The following is a 17867-nucleotide window of genomic DNA, read 5'->3' as shown; positions in this document are numbered from 1 at the left end:
CTTGCGTATTGCACCAGACTGCATTTTGTCGGCGTCTGGCGTCGACGATTGCCATTCAGCTACGCCGCCAGTAAACTTTAACAGTAGACTATACTAACATTTAGTGCGACAATAACAGGTGCGTTTCGCTAGCGAATGAGCGTTAGCGTTTGGTGACTTGGCTATGTACCCACAGGTACTTAAAGCATTGACTATAATATTTCTAGGATTGAACTCATAATTAAGACTATTCTTACTTAACAGGTTAAAGACTAAATAACAATCTTCTGTTTTAAAATTATCAAAAATATGCATCAACATAGTAGGTAGTCTTGACTACAGTTACTATTATTTATTAGTTGGTCACAGTTTGTATACGCGTCTTAACTTGCGTTTATAAATTGGTACTTAACTCTTAGTTATTCTTAGAACTTCTTTCTACTTTATACTTAAAATTATTGTCGTATTAATATAGTCTACTGTTCACAGTTGCTGATTAAAGTTTACGTGATTACCATTAGTGTTTTTATATTTACTTAAACTACGAAAGCGTTTCCCTGCTAGAATTAAATACTGAATGCGTAACTTATTGAGAGTTGAGACAGCGGCGAGTACTAAAATAATAACTTTCCAAAATACTAGATAGTTTTTAAGCAAATGTTGTTTCTTTATTGCAAAACTGGATATAAAATAGTCTTGTTCTTTGTCTCTGCTAAATATTTAGATAAATATACACTGTAACACTATTGTGGCTATTCTATGCCATATTAACTACGTTTTGATACATTTTTCAAGTTTCTCAATTGTAAACTAAGCTAAAAACAGTTGCCATTTGTACCATTCCGGTTACATTTACGCCCCGAATTTGTATAAAAATCATCTAAGACCGTCATTTACGACCCTATCAACTCTAATTGTTCAAAAAAATCGTGGGTGTAAAGGACGTCCATAGCATTTTGACGTGTCCTTTACAACCATCTAACTTCTAAACCGTTTAGTTTATCACTACGGTTGCTACACTAGGTGAAGGATACTAAAAATCTACATATTTTTCTATATACGTCACAAATATAGGTCAAAAAACAAAAAAGATATAAACATTTTTCTAAAAAAAAAGTTGTTTTTTGCTTCTCCTGAAAACCTGCATTTTGTCCTTTACGCCAATTGAACCCAAAGGTATCGTTATGATGAAAGTATTAAAGAATATCAATTGACTCATACAAGTCACTGGTTTCCGCCATCTGGGATTGTTATAAAAATGGCGGACATGCAGTGACGGGGGCCAGTTCGAGTACAGACGAGTTGCAGTGAAGAAGTCTTGAAAATTTATTGTAAATTGGTTGTTATTATGTTTGTAATTAACGAATAAAGTAAAAGTGTTACAAGTAATAGTTTTCATCATCAACCTGGAAATATCCCTTATAGTTTCAGTAGTGGGATGAACAAGAATCGATAAGATTTTTGCCACGCCGCACAAACGTAAGGTTTTTTTTTTGTGTAAGTCAAACTAATGTAATGAATTTATTTAACGAAACGTGCATTTAAATTGCTATGGTAAGTGAGACATATATTTATATTTATTTCTTAAAATTAAACTACATGTTCTGAAACTGGTGTGATAATCTACCCTCATGACAGTATTAATTGATGAGCTCTCCTTATTTATTAACTTCATTTTTTTTATTTAAAAGATGATTTACTTTTGTAACTAAAAAAATTTCTTTACAAAAGGTGTGTAAAATTATATTACCCATTAGTTATTGGTACACATAAGTCTGATAACTATATGACTAGTATATTTTTCTGATAACTATAATAAACGCCGCGATATAATACGGCATTCAGTTTGTGACACTAAAATTTCATAAATTAATTGGCTTAAGAAAACCGTGGAATTATGAGTAAACTTGTACTTTGTCAATAGAAATAAACTTCTGATTAAATGATTGCTTTATTTAACGATGCCTTGAGTTGTTAAACACGGCCAAGCTATTTTATGTTGTTACGGAAAAGTGGTGTAATTTATTCCAACGAGGCAATTGTCATGGTTTAAATCTTTACGTCTAGATTTAAACTGCTGTTGTATTCTGTTATTATAATATAATAATACATATTCGAGCTTGTAAGGTTATACAGATCAGATATACAATTAAAAATTCATACTGAATTAAATACGCTGTGTAAAACATGTTCTCATAAAGTACTTCAATACTTTAATTCCTCGTGTCCGGTAACACAAGATTGGTAAAAATTATGTATACTTATGAAAAGTTGATCTCAATTTAAACTGAGAATTATAATTTTGTTCTTAGTTCTTAATTTTGATATTTAATGCGTTAAGTATGATTTTGATCATAGTATTCTAGTATATACCAAAACGATTCCTGTTTATTGGCAAATAAATATTTAACAGTGAATATAACATTATATTAACCGTTAAAATCGAAGTTGTGCAATTTGTGGGTAGTTCAATTCTGTTAAGTACTGAATTTAAATAAATAAACTTTAATAATAAGGTTGCCAACCTCTGGTATGAATAATGGAGAGTATGTTGTATCTTAAATCATCTTCGGATATTTTATAACTCGTTATAAAAATGTTTAGCGTTTTAAAGTTTTGAGTTTTTTTTACTAATGACCATAAAACTGAACTGTGTTGTAGTGTCCAACGTTTTATTTCACGAATTGGACTGATTGATCTAATTTTGATTGTTGACGGTATGCTACAACATATATAAATACTATTTTATAATGGCCAGTGATGGCAGAAGTATTTAATCAATGTAACGTATAAAATGTAATGCTTCGCATGTTACCATGGTGATCATGGATGAGAATTCGATGGGAAATCGAAAAATTACATATATGGTGTGAATAAATATCATTGAAGACATGTTTCAGACTAATAATTATTCAGTAATATTTGTTTGCTTCTTTAATAACAATAACGATTCAATCTTGATAATTATTAGGTTTAAAGAACTTTATTTCTCATAAAGAATTACATAATTCACTTCATGAAAAAATTTACATTTCACAAAACTAAGATTAAGCATACAGTGTACACAATTACACATTACACAAAAAAGTTTTTATTTTATTTTAAATAAATCTAGTGGGTAGAAACTCATTACTAATTAGTTATCGCTAAACGCTCGGTAATTGTAATTATTATGATTATATATTATGGTGCATGTGACATGACATGGGTGACGGTCACATGTAGTCATATGTAGAGTCATATGTAGAGTCATATGTAGAGTCATATGTAGAGTCATATGTAGAGTCATATGTAGAGTCATATGTAGAGTCTTATGTAGAGTCATATGTAGAGTCATATGTAGAGCCATATGTAGAGCCGTATGTAGAGCCGTATGTAGAGCCGTATGTAGAGCCGTATGTAGAGCCGTATGTAGAGCCGTATGTAGAGCCGTATGTAGAGCCGTATGTAGAGCCGTATGTAGAGCCGTATGTAGAGCCGTGTGTAGAGCCGTGTGTAGAGTCGTGTGTAGAGTCGTGTGTAGAGTCGTGTGTAGAGTCGTGTGTAGAGTCGTGTGTAGAGTCGTGTGTAGAGTCGTGTGTAGAGTCGTGTGTAGAGTCGTGTGTAGAGTCGTGTGTAGAGTCGTGTGTAGAGTCGTGTGTAGAGTCGTGTGTAGAGTCGTGTGTAGAGTCGTGTGTAGAGTCGTGTGTAGAGTCGTGTGTAGAGTCGTGTGTAGAGTCGTGTGTAGAGTCGTGTGTAGAGTCGTGTGTAGAGTCGTGTGTAGAGTCGTGTGTAGAGTCGTGTGTAGAGTCGTGTGTAGAGTCGTGTGTAGAGTCGTGTGTAGAGTCGTGTGTAGAGTCGTGTGTAGAGTCGTGTGTAGAGTCGTGTGTAGAGTCGTGTGTAGAGTCGTGTGTAGAGTCGTGTGTAGAGTCGTGTGTAGAGTCGTGTGTAGAGTCGTGTGTAGAGTCGTGTGTAGAGTCGTGTGTAGAGTCGTGTGTAGAGTCGTGTGTAGAGTCGTGTGTAGAGTCGTGTGTAGAGTCGTGTGTAGAGTCGTGTGTAGAGTCGTGTGTAGAGTGTGTAGAGTCGTGTGTAGAGTCGTGTGTAGAGTCGTGTGTAGAGTCGTGTGTAGAGTCGTGTGTAGAGTCGTGTGTAGAGTCGTGTGTAGAGTCGTGTGTAGAGTCGTGTGTAGAGTCGTGTGTAGAGTCGTGTGTAGAGTCGTGTGTAGAGTCGTGTGTAGAGTCGTGTGTAGAGTCGTGTGTAGAGTCGTGTGTAGAGTCGTGTGTAGAGTCGTGTGTAGAGTCGTGTGTAGAGTCGTGTGTAGAGTCGTGTGTAGAGTCGTGTGTAGAGTCGTGTGTAGAGTCGTGTGTAGAGTCGTGTGTAGAGTCGTGTGTAGAGTCGTGTGTAGAGTCGTGTGTAGAGTCGTGTGTAGAGTCGTGTGTAGAGTCGTGTGTAGAGTCGTGTGTAGAGTCGTATGTAGAGTCATATGTAGTCACGTGCTGTAGTCACAAAATGCGTAGTCACAGTATACGCGTAAACTCGGGTATTTTGACCCCCGTACAAAATAATGAATTGAGCCAGGGTATGGCACAATGTATCGTATCTTGTGGAATAACTGGTTGACGCACGCGGATGGACGTGCGAGATTTAGAGCACGTGGATGGACGTGCGAGATTTAAAGCGCGTGGATGTACGTGCATAACTTTTAAGCACGTTGATGAACGTGAATGACTTTAATTTCAATCTTTATAAATAAAATCGCCGTCAATAGAAATTGTCAACAATGTAAACAAACCGTTCTATAAAATATCAATATTCTAGCACAATTTTATTATTTTAAAGGTTGAGGATCATAATGTGATATGAATTGATTAAATAACACATGGATTTAGCCAGTATCTAATGAATTATAATGGAAAATAAAGACATTTTGACTACAAGGTTTGTTTACATTGTTCACAAATTCTATTGACGGCGACTTTACATGAAACGTTAAAATAAAAGTACAATATAAATTATTGTGCCTATAAGAATGTATATTATTTGCGACTTTTGATTGGATAAAGCAGTACAGCAATAATTACATATTTCTCTTTTGGCTACCTGTATCCAGTTCTTTACATGTTTTATAGTCTTAGGTGATCAAAAATAAAGTAACAAAAAAGAGACTATTATTATTGTGTTCGGATCCGAAGTTAAAATAAATTTTATTAACATGTAAAACTTATTACCTAGCAGGTTTAGTTGGTAAAATATTAGGTACATACTAAAACTGAAGTAGGTACTTACACTTTTTATCGGTTCTGAAGAGACCTATCAGATTTAAAATAAAATCGTTACTAACGTTAAGTTCCCCTTTCATAGATAAAAGAAATAAATTGAAAATTTACAATTTAAAATGCAGAGAGCCAGCATTAATAATCTTCATTGTCTTTCATTCGCAATAGCTTTTCGTGAAAAGAAAATATGTACTTGCCTTATGTGTATATTATATTATAAATAGCCTAGCCTAAGATTTGAAAGAAATAAAGAGGAATAATAACAGGATAAAAAAAAAATAAAGAAGTACACCGTAGTCGTGTACTTGCGATTGGGCTTAAATGGTTGTGTAATATAATATGTATACGTTACAAATGGTAAATAAATAACTAGGCACGATATTTTATTGACAGGTCATTTGTAAGATTCTGTAAATGTGTATACTACAAATCTGAAAAATCTTTAATATAATTTTACTCAGTATAGCGATATATTAATAGGTGACGACAATAATTTAATTAATCATAACGATTATCAATACATTATGACTTATTGAATTGATTACCGAACCATAATCATTTTACCATAATTTCGAAGACAGTCGAAGTCTTATGTTCCTAAAGAAAGTGTTACAAGTTTCAGATCAAGGACCCAGGAGCGTCCAGGTGAAAGGGCCAGGGTCTGGTATTCATTTACCACCCAGGAGTGCCCAGGTGAGAGGGTCGGGGTGTAGATTCACTTCCGACCCAGGAGTGCCCAGGAGAGAGGGTCAGGGTAAAGATACCTCTGTTTCGATCGTCGACTGAGTCCTCAAATGCTGGCATGGTATGTGAGCTTGCGTCTGGCGGCGCAATATCCGGCGTCCGTGATGAGCAGCTGCGGCAGCACTATTCAGGCTGACAGAGCTTGGGTGGCCCATGATGCTATTGCGGCGGACGGGTACATCGTGTTGCCGAAGCCCGTAGCGGCACGGGAATTCCATTCAATCATGTGAGGAGGTGGTGATATCATAAAATCGTGTAAATATGTTCTTTTTGCTTATGTTTCGCGAGTGAAGTGTGAAGTGAAGTGTTGCATTGTTTACTGAAATGTAATGAATTTAATTGGATCTCATTAATTTAATTGTATCGAAGTAAATCTTATTCATATATTTATTTTTCACAGGCCTATGTCTGATTCATGCACTTTCTTTACACTTGATAAGGTTTATGGAAATATTTAAAAATCCATTTTTAGTATACGTAAGTTATAGTTTTATTAAAATTGAGAATTACTCTTCCATGAATAAATAATATTTTGCTAATATTAGTCTTATAGCATATCGTAATTATGTGGTAAAGGTATGTATTGGTATGAAGTGCTATATGTTTTGTATTTCTATTGTTTAAGAATTATTTGAAATGCATATTATACTACATTTTTTTTTGTTGTATAAACTGGTATTGGCTTTCTTTTGAATTATTTCACATTAAGCTTTGGCGAAGGGTCTCGCCTCGAACAGGATGGCCGAGCTGTAAGAGTAATTATTTATTAATGCCCTATATTTTGATTTATCTTACTGTTATTTATGATGAAAGTATTAAAGAATATCAATTGACTCATCTAGTCACTAGTCACTGGTTTCCGCCATCTTGGATTGTTATAAAAATGGCGGACATGCAGTGACGGGGGCCAGTTCGAGTACAGACGAGTTGCAGTGAAGAAGTCTTGAAATATTTATTGTAAATTGGTTGTTATTATGTTTGTAATTAACGAATAAAGTAAAAGTGTTACAAGTAATAGTTTTCATCATCAACCTGGAAATATCCCTTATAATAGAAAAATACGGAAAACTACGGAACACTACACTGAGCGTGGCCCGACACGCTCTTGGCCGGTTTTTTTTATTGAATTCCTTCCGACATCCGATATCGGATCGGATAATGTGAAAACGGACTAAAGTCTTCTATTTTATTTTATACTTAGTAATCTAAAGTACTGTAATTATTCTTTGATTCCGTAGCTTCATAAAATACTAAAATCTGTAGGTACTTACAAAGCTATTTGTACTTTACTTAGCTAGTAAGTACCGGTAGGTAGGTAGTAATTGTGCAAAAATACATTTTCCCCTCACTAGCTCGGAAACACGTGTTTTGTCCTTTAATATTTACCAGCGGGTAAAAACGCATTTTATCCACTAGTGGGTAAAGTAATTTGACCTTGAATAAAGTCAAAATAACTGCTTTAAAATTGTTAAAAGTAGGTGAATCTAGCAATAAAGATGATTTACGACCTGTGGAACTACTGGAAGCAGTGATACTTAAACGCATTTTTTGCGTTGTAGTTTCCTCGCTATAGTGGGGGGAAATGTTTTGTGTTACACTCGGGTGCAAATGTATTTTACTTCTCGTGTGTTAAAAAACTCACAAGTTCAGGATTCTATTCTCGAACCACTCGCTTCGCTCGTGGTTCAACTATGGAATCCTTTCACTTGCTCGTTTTTCATATCCACACTCGGCGTTAAAATACAACTTTGCCCCCTTGTATGACAAATAACTATTTCACCACACCAACTGATAAAGACGTTCTTTGCTATTCGAAACCTGATAGCAAAATTGCATTTTATCCACAAGAGTGCAAAGTAATTTCATACAAATTTTAACTTGATGTCTAAAGCTGGGTGTTGGAATTTACGCACGAATGATGATTTTGAATCATAAATGTTAAATAAATTAAAGTACTTTTCACCACACCAACTGGTAAAGGCTTTCTTTGCTATTCGAAAACAGATAGCAAAATTGCATTTTATCCACAAGGGAGCAAAGTAATTTCATACAAATTTTAACTCGATGTCTTAATCTGGCTGCTAGATTTTACCTATAAATGATGATTTTGAATCATTAATATTGAATAAATTGATGGATTTGATTTATTTTGATGTTTTATAGTCAGTGAAAAATTTTGTGTTTCACTCGGTGACAAAGTTTGTTTAACCTTCGTGCCTTGATACCCTCGCAACGCTCAAGATTCCACTTTTTGAACCACTCGCTCGCTCGCGGTTCAATATTGGAATCTTTCGCTTGCTCAGGTATCAATATTGGCACGTGCGGTTAAACAACTACTTTGCCCCCTTGTAAAACAAATAACTATTATTTATTTTGATGTTTTACTGTTCATATTTTCATAGTGTTGGTGTGGTGAAAAATTTTGTGTTTCACTCGGTGGCAAAGTTTGTTTAACCTTCGTGCCTTGATACCCTCCCAACGCTCAAGAGTCTGATTTTTGAATCACTCGCTACACTCGCGGTTCAATATTGGATTCTTTCGCTTGCTCGGGATCAATACATATTGGCCCGTGCGGTTAAACAACAACTTTGCCCCCTTGTAAAACAAATAACTATATTGTTCCGTCCCGTTTCAGGCACTTTGGCTACGGATGATGCCTTACTAGGTTTATAAATGCCATAAATTTGCCTGAAGATTATAATCATGAATTTTATTATAGTTATTCGTACGTACCTACTTGATTCGTAGGCACCTTATAATATGTGCCGTAATTAAACCTGCTTTGCACAAATATAATTAGGTATTCTGCTTTTTTATTTGACGTCATTCTGACAGTGACCGATGCAAGTAAAAAAAGTTAAAAGGTATTTTTTAAAAGCAATGAAAAATTGTTACATTACAATACTAACGATAAATTCTCTTAAGAACTTAATTTGCAATATAAATGGATAAAATGTAGGTAACCATCAATCCGCTAATTATTTCGTGAGTGTGTTTTTTTCTAGCAAAAACTAATGATGAATGAAAGACAGTGTTAGGTATATTATGCGTTTTAATTATAATATTAAAGAATATGCTCAGTGTGTACGAGCTATAAAGTTACAGGTAAGTGCTACTACGTAGTATAAATACCTAGTACAATTTGGAATTAAATGCCTTATTCAAGAGCTCAGATAGCGAGCATGTGTTTTACGGATGCCACTAAAATGGAAAGCGTGGGTCTAATACGAGTAAACGACTTGTCTATACAATTCAACCAATCTTGATTTTTAGGGTTCCGTACCAAAAAGGTACAACAGGAACCCTTATGGTGCGACTCTGTCCGTCTGTCTGTCCGTCTGTCACATTCCTAAATATCTCGAGAGCTACTAATGCTATCAACTTGAAATTTGGAATAATTGTGAACATTGTAAACCTCTACAAATAGAAAGTATAATTTTTTTTAATATATTAATTTTAATTGTAGAAAATGGCTAAAATGAAAGGGGGGCAAACTGTAAATTTCAAGTTACTAGATCAAGTGGGGTATCGTTGGAAAGAGCTGAAATTGAACGTAAATAAGCTATTTTTTATAATTTTTTTGTTGTGGAAAAAAAAAGAATTTTGAAGGAAAATGTAAAAAAAAATACCGTCCCCCCCTTATCTCCGAAGTTTACCAACGAAAAATTATGAAAATTTTAGTAAACATTGGTTTTATGCTATATATTACAGGAAAAATATAATCGTGTTTGTATTTTGAATACTTTTTTTTTAATTCACAAAAAACTTTTCAGATTTTTACTTTCAATTTACCCACCCTTGCGGATGTATATCGTACTTCAAATTAATACGAGATGTTACGTAAACCATCTTCTGTCCAATAAAGTAAAAACTGTTTAAATCGGTTAACATTATAAAGAATTATCCCTGAAAAACCAGGTCGCGCAAATTGACCAGGAGATGGCGCTATACACTATAATACTCATTAGTGCCTATACTTTTGTCTTCTAGTCAAGTCATTAGAGTTATATGAAAATATGAGATTATTTTTACTAGGTAGTTTGAAAGAAAGTTTGTACGGAACCCTCCGTGGGCGAGTCCGACTCGCACTTGGCCGGTTTTTTTCGTATAGATGTGCTCTCTGAAACTTGCAAAATATGTATACATACATACAATCACGCCTGTGTCCCATGAAGGGGTAGGCAGAGCACATGAAACTACTCAGGTTTCAGTGCCACTCTTGGCAAATAAGGGGTTGAAAGAAAACGAAACTGTGACATATGTGAAAATATGTATTTCGAACATAGAAGTAGGATGAAATGATAGGTCTGTGATCTCGAATGGGATAAATTTGAAACTTCTTAATTCCCATGTACCTAAAACATACCTATTATTTCCTGTGATAAATATATAAAGCCCATGTAAAACATATTGTTTCCTGTGAGAAATAAAAAAAGAGACAATACTTCAAAATTTAACATTATCCACAGCTTGCATTAAAAGCTTCTGATAAAGACAATTATTGTCTTAATTTTTTATTCCAGACGATTACGAGCAATCGACTCAAGTGTTGTGCGAAAACTAGTAGTGGCATTCTTGTTGATCAAGTTATCAAGGTGGTCAAGTGCTGGTAGTTTATAAACCTTTGAGTAATTATGTTAACTAGAGAGGGCACCTCAACTTGATTTTGTGTAACAACACTTAGAGCTGATCAGCACAAACGCGCTTAGTCTGTGCCGAACGGCTGTGGTAGTTTGACGTATCGCAATGAAAAATATTTCGTCTAAATAATGCCGTCATGTGTAGTGAGGTACTGTACAAACTCAGGAAAATGTAACAATAGCCAAGGAGTGACTTTTCATACGTAGGTTTACTGCATTTTTGTTTAAACACGCTTACTTTTTAAAAAATGTATCAATATAAACTCATGCCGAAGCGCCATGTTGCGGCGGCCATGTTTCGTTGAAACCAAAGAGTAAAAAATGCAACAAAAGCAGACGTGACAATATCGCAAGTTAGTTCAAGTTTCCTATCATACATTAAATTATATACATTTATCGACGCAAAAAAGGTTATTTAATTATTATTGTCAGAATTGCAGTTTTCCGACATGTCGGTCTATAACAGATTCTCAATACGCGTGTCGAATTTCATGTGAGTATGTAAATGTAAGTGCAGTACCTAACATGCCTGAATGAATTTGGGTAGGTAGACGGTCAAGCAAATTATGAGAGTATAAAAACGCGCAAAATTCAAATTTTCTATGGGACGATAAACCCGCGCCCATACATACATGGATGTAGATAAAGTTATGTGTGCGACTATACATAATTAGGCATTAAAACACTCATGTTATCTTATTAACACAACAAAAACAACACTCATGTTTTAATGCCTACCATTATGCAAATGTCACATAAATAACTAATATCCAGTTGCGGCTACGTGTACACATGTACGCTCAGTCCGTATGCAGCTTTAAAAAATGTGGGCATTTAAAAAAATTGGGACTCACAGTTGTTAAAAAAAAGTTAAATCGTTGTCAGTTTTGCAACGATAATTAAGCATGGAATTTCAATAAAAACATCGTGAATTATACTAAGCTATAATCTAAATTTAGAACGTGAAAAAAGTTTTAAATACAGATTTCAAGCTTGATTATCATTACAAAACTAACAGCGATTTATGTTTTTTGTTAACAACTCACGCTAATTGAGAGTCATAAATTTAAAAAATGCCCATGTCAACCCATGTCACTTCTATACTACGACTTCTAATCTATGCACTCTATGCAGGGCTCATCATCGCGACCGAAAGGTCGTAAGCGCCGAGTAAAATCGTAGCGCTTGCGACGTTACGGAAGCAGGCCATTGGTTCACACCCCGCCCCCTCGCCCCGCCTTCAGCTTACAGGCTGTGACACGTTCGTTGTTTGCTATAGCTCCTCTATACGAAGTAATAATTACTCAATGTTATAAACCTGGATCCAGAAATATTGGACAACCAGGCTATAGGCGCTACAGCCCATCTCATAATTACAGGAGAAACAACACCTAAAAAGGTAAGAACCAAAAAAAAAAGTTTTTTTTTTTATACGATTAGTGCCTAACTCCTAGGTTTTGGGGGTTAGTCCATTGAGAATAGTACACACATTTGATTTTTAACAATCTAACGTTATTTATTAAATTAAAGTTTCTATGGCAGTCGACTGCGCAGTAGACGCGGATATTCAGCAACACGTGAAGCCATGAAATATTCGGGCGCTGCGCTGCCAGAATGAAGGCATTTACTGCTTCATTCCACCTCGCCTGATTATTTAGTGCGCCAAGCGCTGACACCAATGAGCCATGTAGATAATTATTATGTAAGTGGTTGAAAAAAAAAAGGTTTTCACTTTTGGTAACCCATTAACCGTAACACAGGCAAGCCAGAATTCATTAGTATTATTATTCCTAATAAATACCTATCTGTCTAGCAAATAGTAATCTCGCTGGCATCAGGAATATGATGAGGTACGAATAGATTTCAGGAATAGGCGCTGTGAACGCAACCATAGGCAGAAGGGGACATAAAAACACGAATAAAAAAAATAGGCGCGAAAGAACCGACTATGTATAAATTAGATTTCGCGCCTTTTTCTACTAAAAATGATTGCCAGATTATACAGTTTTATTTTTTTATTTATTTGTCTATGGCCCGTCTGACAGTAGGCGGGCATTTTCAGCAACACGTGAAGCCATTAAAGCTAGGAACATACTACGCGGACGTCCGTCGTAAATCGACCGCGGACGGGAATCTGGACAATGGAAATACACATAACCGTGCAAACTATCGGTCGACGGACGCGGACGATTTAAAGCCTTGAGCGTAATACGGACGTCCGATCGAAATCTGGCTCGCTGGATGATGTTTGTTCCGTGCAAATTGATCGGTCGCGGTCGCGGTCGATTTACGACGGACGTCCGCGTAGTATGTTCCTAGCTTAAATATTCGGGCGACGCTAGAATAAAGGGATTTACTGCTTAATGAAGCGAGGTGGAATGCCACCTCGCCTGATTATTTAGTGAGCCACATGAGTCGTGTACCTGTTCCAGGTTAGAAAGGCTTTTCAGTTTTTGTTACCTCAACGCATGCGATGCATGAATTAATTAGAAACGATTATGACCTTCATTAGTAAGGAAGTAAGAATTTAGAATTACTTTTAGTGTGTAATGAGAATGAGTTTATTTACCTACTTATATTTGAAAGTGGTAGGTAGTACACGGGTAGATAAAGCTTAAAACAGCTTCAGCGTTTTTACAAAAAACGTTCTAAACTTTCAATTAACAAAACAAATCAATCTAATCACGCTATTTTCTATCAAGATTTGATGGTCTACATTTTCAACCCTGTCGCTTGGACTTTCCTGCCAATTCGGATAAAATGTGTCCAAAGTCGTCGCACCATCTCTTTTTCGGTATAAGTACCTGCACCCGATTTACATCATGTACAGGCTACTAAACTCATATCGAATTTGGCACAATAAATTATTGTATTCTGTAGTATTTGACATAAAAAAAAACAATATTTATAGATTTTGGGTATTAAAAGTGTATGATGACTACGTATTTTCGGTTTAAAATGTGTGTATTTTTTAACCGCCTTCCAAATCTCATCTTCTCAATCTCTCTCTCTTCTGGACCGATTTTGAAATTTTTTTTGTTTGCATGTATATGCATACATTGGTCCCATTTTTCTCAGAACCCAGTTCTGATGATGGGATCCTGGAGAAATCGAGGGAACTCCTCAAATCTGAAAGCCATACATATGGTGATTTTTGTTTTTTTAAAGGAACAGCATGCATTTACGTACGGAACAGTGACATTTGGTGCAGTGGAACTCCTGATGATGGTCAGAATGGAACTCCTCAAATCTGAACGGCACACTTATAGTGACTTTGGTATTTTTATAAGAACAGCATGCACTTACGTCCAGAACAGTGACATTTGGTGCAGTGGAACTGCTGATGATGGTCAGAACGGAACTCCTCTAATCTGAACGGCACACTTATAGTGACTTTGGTATTTTTATAAGAACAGCATGCACTTACGTCCAGAACAGTGACATTTGGTGCAGTGGAACTGCTGATGAAGAGTGAGCCGCCCCTGGTTAGAGTTCCGTTCTGATAATCATTCTCATCTGTAAGTACTTCAGAATCATCCAAATTTCAAAATTGGTTCAGAAAAGACGGAGATATCGAATAACAAACATTAAAAAATATACAGACGAATTGATAACATAATCCAACATTTGAAAGTATTTATCACCAGAACCCCAAAGGAAGGCGGTTTTTTTTTCTTAAAAATTATTATTTACTTTGGCCACCGAAAACGCTGTCAGCGATGCAGTGACGTCATAATTCGAACCTTACTGCATGTCAAAACAATCACTGACATATTGAACTTTATGCTTTCATACTTAAAAAGTCAAAAATGTTGTTTTCGAGTAGAATGACCTGATGCGCAGATAGGAGTTTTCTGATTACATATACTTTAGAAATACTGTTTTTGATCATAATAAAATATGGTAATATTTTATAGATGATTGAATACTCTTTATTTTTCAGAAAAAAGCCTGACAAAACAAATAATTATAAATGATTATACGGTTAATACTGTTAAAATATTTTTTATAAAGTCTGTCTGATTTTAGATCATAATAAAATATGGTAAGTAATATTTTATTATTTCGTTTGGCGTCGGAGAAATGCCATTTAATAGCGATACGCCGCTGGCTCTGTCGCGCCAATACGCAAGCGCGATAGAGATAGATATCTACTAGCGCTTCGTTTCGTGACCGTTTCGTGAGCGATTGTGCCATTCGGCTAGCCACCCTGGCCCCGTAGCCGAATGGCATTTCTCCGACGCCAAACGAAAACGATACGCCGCTGGCTCTGTCAATACGCAAGCGCGATAGAGATAGAGATCTACTAGCGCTTCGTTTCGTGAGCGTTTCGTGAGCGATTGTGCCATTCGGCTAGCCACCCTGACAGACTTTAACAAAGGGTCAATTAGCCTATTAGTATACACATTGTATTGTACATAGAAGATGTACTAGTTTACTATTATTTTTACGAATAATTCCAAACAAAGCTCTTTATATCCTCGACCTAGACAATTGATTTATTAACAAACGACAAAGTGGTTCTGCATACAAAATTGCTTGAAGCATCCTGTGTCTTAGCTTGGCTTGTTATCCAATCATTCCCTGTGCCTAAGTATAGTCTGCGGCCTAGCCGAAGTATAAGTATAATAGGTAAGTGGGAGATCCAAATTCGTTTACGAAACGGGTAACAGTAACAGGAGATCTATGTTACATAGGTTGGGATCACGGAATAATGCTGTCAGTATCATTTCAGAACAGTCAGGACATCCTGATGTAAGTTTGTATTGGTGGACCTTTGCAAAGGACATGGTTTTATTTTAGACACCTGACCGTGTGTTCTCAATGGTTCTGTGCGAACGTTAAAACGAGAGATGTAGAATTTTGTTTTTTCTTTTCGAACATAGGCACTGTAACAAACTATCCTTATTAAAAAATATTGAAATCCCTTGTTTAGGTATAGGACTTATAGACGTATGTACAAGCTTCGAAGAAGTTTTCGAGTAACCTAACCACAAAATTTAAATTTTGAAATAAACCCCGATATAGTGGACCGATTTCCATCAAACATACCTGAGAATACTCCCGACTAAATCAGCTTTCAGAAAAAAATCTATATTGGTTCATCCGTTCGGGAGCTACGATACCACAAACAGACACACACACTGACAAAGAGACAGACAGACACGTCAAACTTATAACACCCCGTCGTTTTTGCGTTGGGGGTTAAAAACATACAGGAAAATTCGTTTTGACCCAAACTAACATACTAACAAGGCAAGTTAAATAAAGGCTAATTAGTAAAAAGTAACCAACTGAAAATCTTAGGAGATATATTTTTCAGTTCAGATGGTGTCTTTTTTACGTACCAGTGCGAGAAATGGTTCATTATATGCCAGGTCGAAACTTCGGAGGCTCATCTGTACTTTAAATATCGAGTAAATACTCAGTATTTACTCAAAATACCCGTATTTACTCGTTTTTACTCAAATTGGTGGGTATAAACTATTTAGCGTGCTGAAATGGAAATACAAATTAGAAATATTGGTGTATTTTGTTATCGGCTACTAAATTAAGTAATGAAATTTATATGAATTTTATTTTAAAGACGTGCTCTCCATACATGTAACTATTTTTCACAAAAATAAAATTCAGAAATTACTAGTGTATCATCTGATAGGTCTTTAAAAATTAATTGAATGTTTCTAAAAAAGTTTTCAAATAATATGAACAGTTTTGGAATAAAACGATAATTAAGGCCGAAATAATGTTTATACCTTTATAACTTTCGAATTCGCTGTAGGAAAAATATCCAGAAACCATTAAATTATTGCCCATATAATACAAAATACAAAACTAGTACTTTAAACGTCATCAGCTGAGCCATTTTTGAGTTTTCTTTAGAAAACCCTTAATAAAAGGTCGTAAGTGCCACATTAACAATCACTTCCGAACGTCATGCCATTATCTAGAACATCAATTTAATTTAAGTCTCATACTTTTGCTGTAAATACCAGCTTTTTAAAAACAAAACTGCTAACTAAACATTATCACTATTTTTTTCTCACAATGATTACCTCTTTTTCGACAAACTAAGACTCCCATAAGCTTCTAATAATATAAATCTCATTTAAACATGTCCACACAGTTAAAATAAACACGACTAAGTACTTAAATCTCATTTTTTAAATTATTTTTAGGCAACAGTTTCTACTCACCCAAATGAGTAAATACGAGTATTTACTCGGTGCTTTGAGTAAATTACGGGTAAATACTCAGTATTTACTCACCCCTACCCATCTCTATCTGTACTGAAAAACGTCGTACTATACACGTGCGAAAAGGAAGTTCGAAACGAGTGGCGATAAATTAAAACACGACCGAAGGGAGTGTTTTAAATCGACACGTTCCTTGTTTTCGCACTAGTATCGTAATGTACTATTTTTCATTTACTCACTGCCCACCGCATTGTTTCCCAAATATTTCTGTATATTATATCTTAACGTTACGGCCCACAGTAATTTTTTTACGAGTATACGTGTCCTGTTCTTTATAGTCAACCGGGGGATCATAAAAACCTTCTTTTCTATGGGGATTATGGAGGGCGTTAATTTTATCGCAATACTTTTTAGAAAATTGCATGGAAAATGAAAAAGAAAAAAATACGATGGACCCTGCTGCTTACAACTTATAGGCACTCATAGTTTATACTTGTCTTGATATTTGCAGTGGTACCTGGGTGTTTTTCAAAATAAATCTCGAATATCGAATTTTACCAGATCCGGACGTGTTAGGCTCATTCTTCTCAGAATCATGAGCTGATACGATCCCGATGATAAAAAAAATGTGTCCTAATTTTTTTTCCTTTACGCCACGATTTTAATATGAACTTACTACGACTTACTATTATTAACCTAGCACTCGTATTACAATTGTTTTTAGATTGTATTATCCATATCATCATCATCATAATATTTTTCATCACACTCGCACCCTAAATAATATGCTATTGCACTGATTGTACGCAGGCGGAGCGGGAGTTATAGAAAAATCGTTCTCCTATGGTGTTAAGAAATTTCTAGCACCGTATTTAACTTTTTTTTTCTTTTTGAATATTTTTTATACCGCAAGTGTAATGAAAAACATTGTGTCGAGTTACACACGGGCGTAAGAATATTGAAAACTCGAGTCTTGAAATCGCTCCGGCAAGCCGCGCGATTTAACTTACTCTCGTTAGCAGTATTCAACTTCCCAAGTTGCACAAGTACTA

At 35.5% G+C, this 17867-nt stretch overlaps 1 protein-coding gene across 1 annotated transcript; it reads right to left on the bottom strand.

Annotated features, from left to right (window-relative positions):
• Nucleotides 1–1380: 1380 nt before the first annotated feature.
• On the bottom strand, nt 1381–6133 carry LOC125232037 (clumping factor A-like). Its single transcript, XM_048137649.1, has 3 exons — nt 5999–6133; nt 3326–4454; nt 1381–1385 (listed from the first exon to the last, which is right to left on the bottom strand). Exons 1-3 carry the CDS (start codon nt 6131–6133, stop codon nt 1381–1383), a joined length of 1269 nt encoding a protein of 422 aa, XP_047993606.1.
• Nucleotides 6134–17867: the final 11734 nt, after the last annotated feature.

The sequence above is a fragment of the Leguminivora glycinivorella genome, chromosome 12 (genome assembly GCF_023078275.1).
Source record: "Leguminivora glycinivorella isolate SPB_JAAS2020 chromosome 12, LegGlyc_1.1, whole genome shotgun sequence".
In the NCBI taxonomy this organism is placed as follows: domain Eukaryota; kingdom Metazoa; phylum Arthropoda; class Insecta; order Lepidoptera; family Tortricidae; genus Leguminivora; species Leguminivora glycinivorella.
The sequence above is the reverse complement of the archived record's forward strand: the minus strand, read 5'-3'. Positions and strand labels throughout refer to the sequence as shown.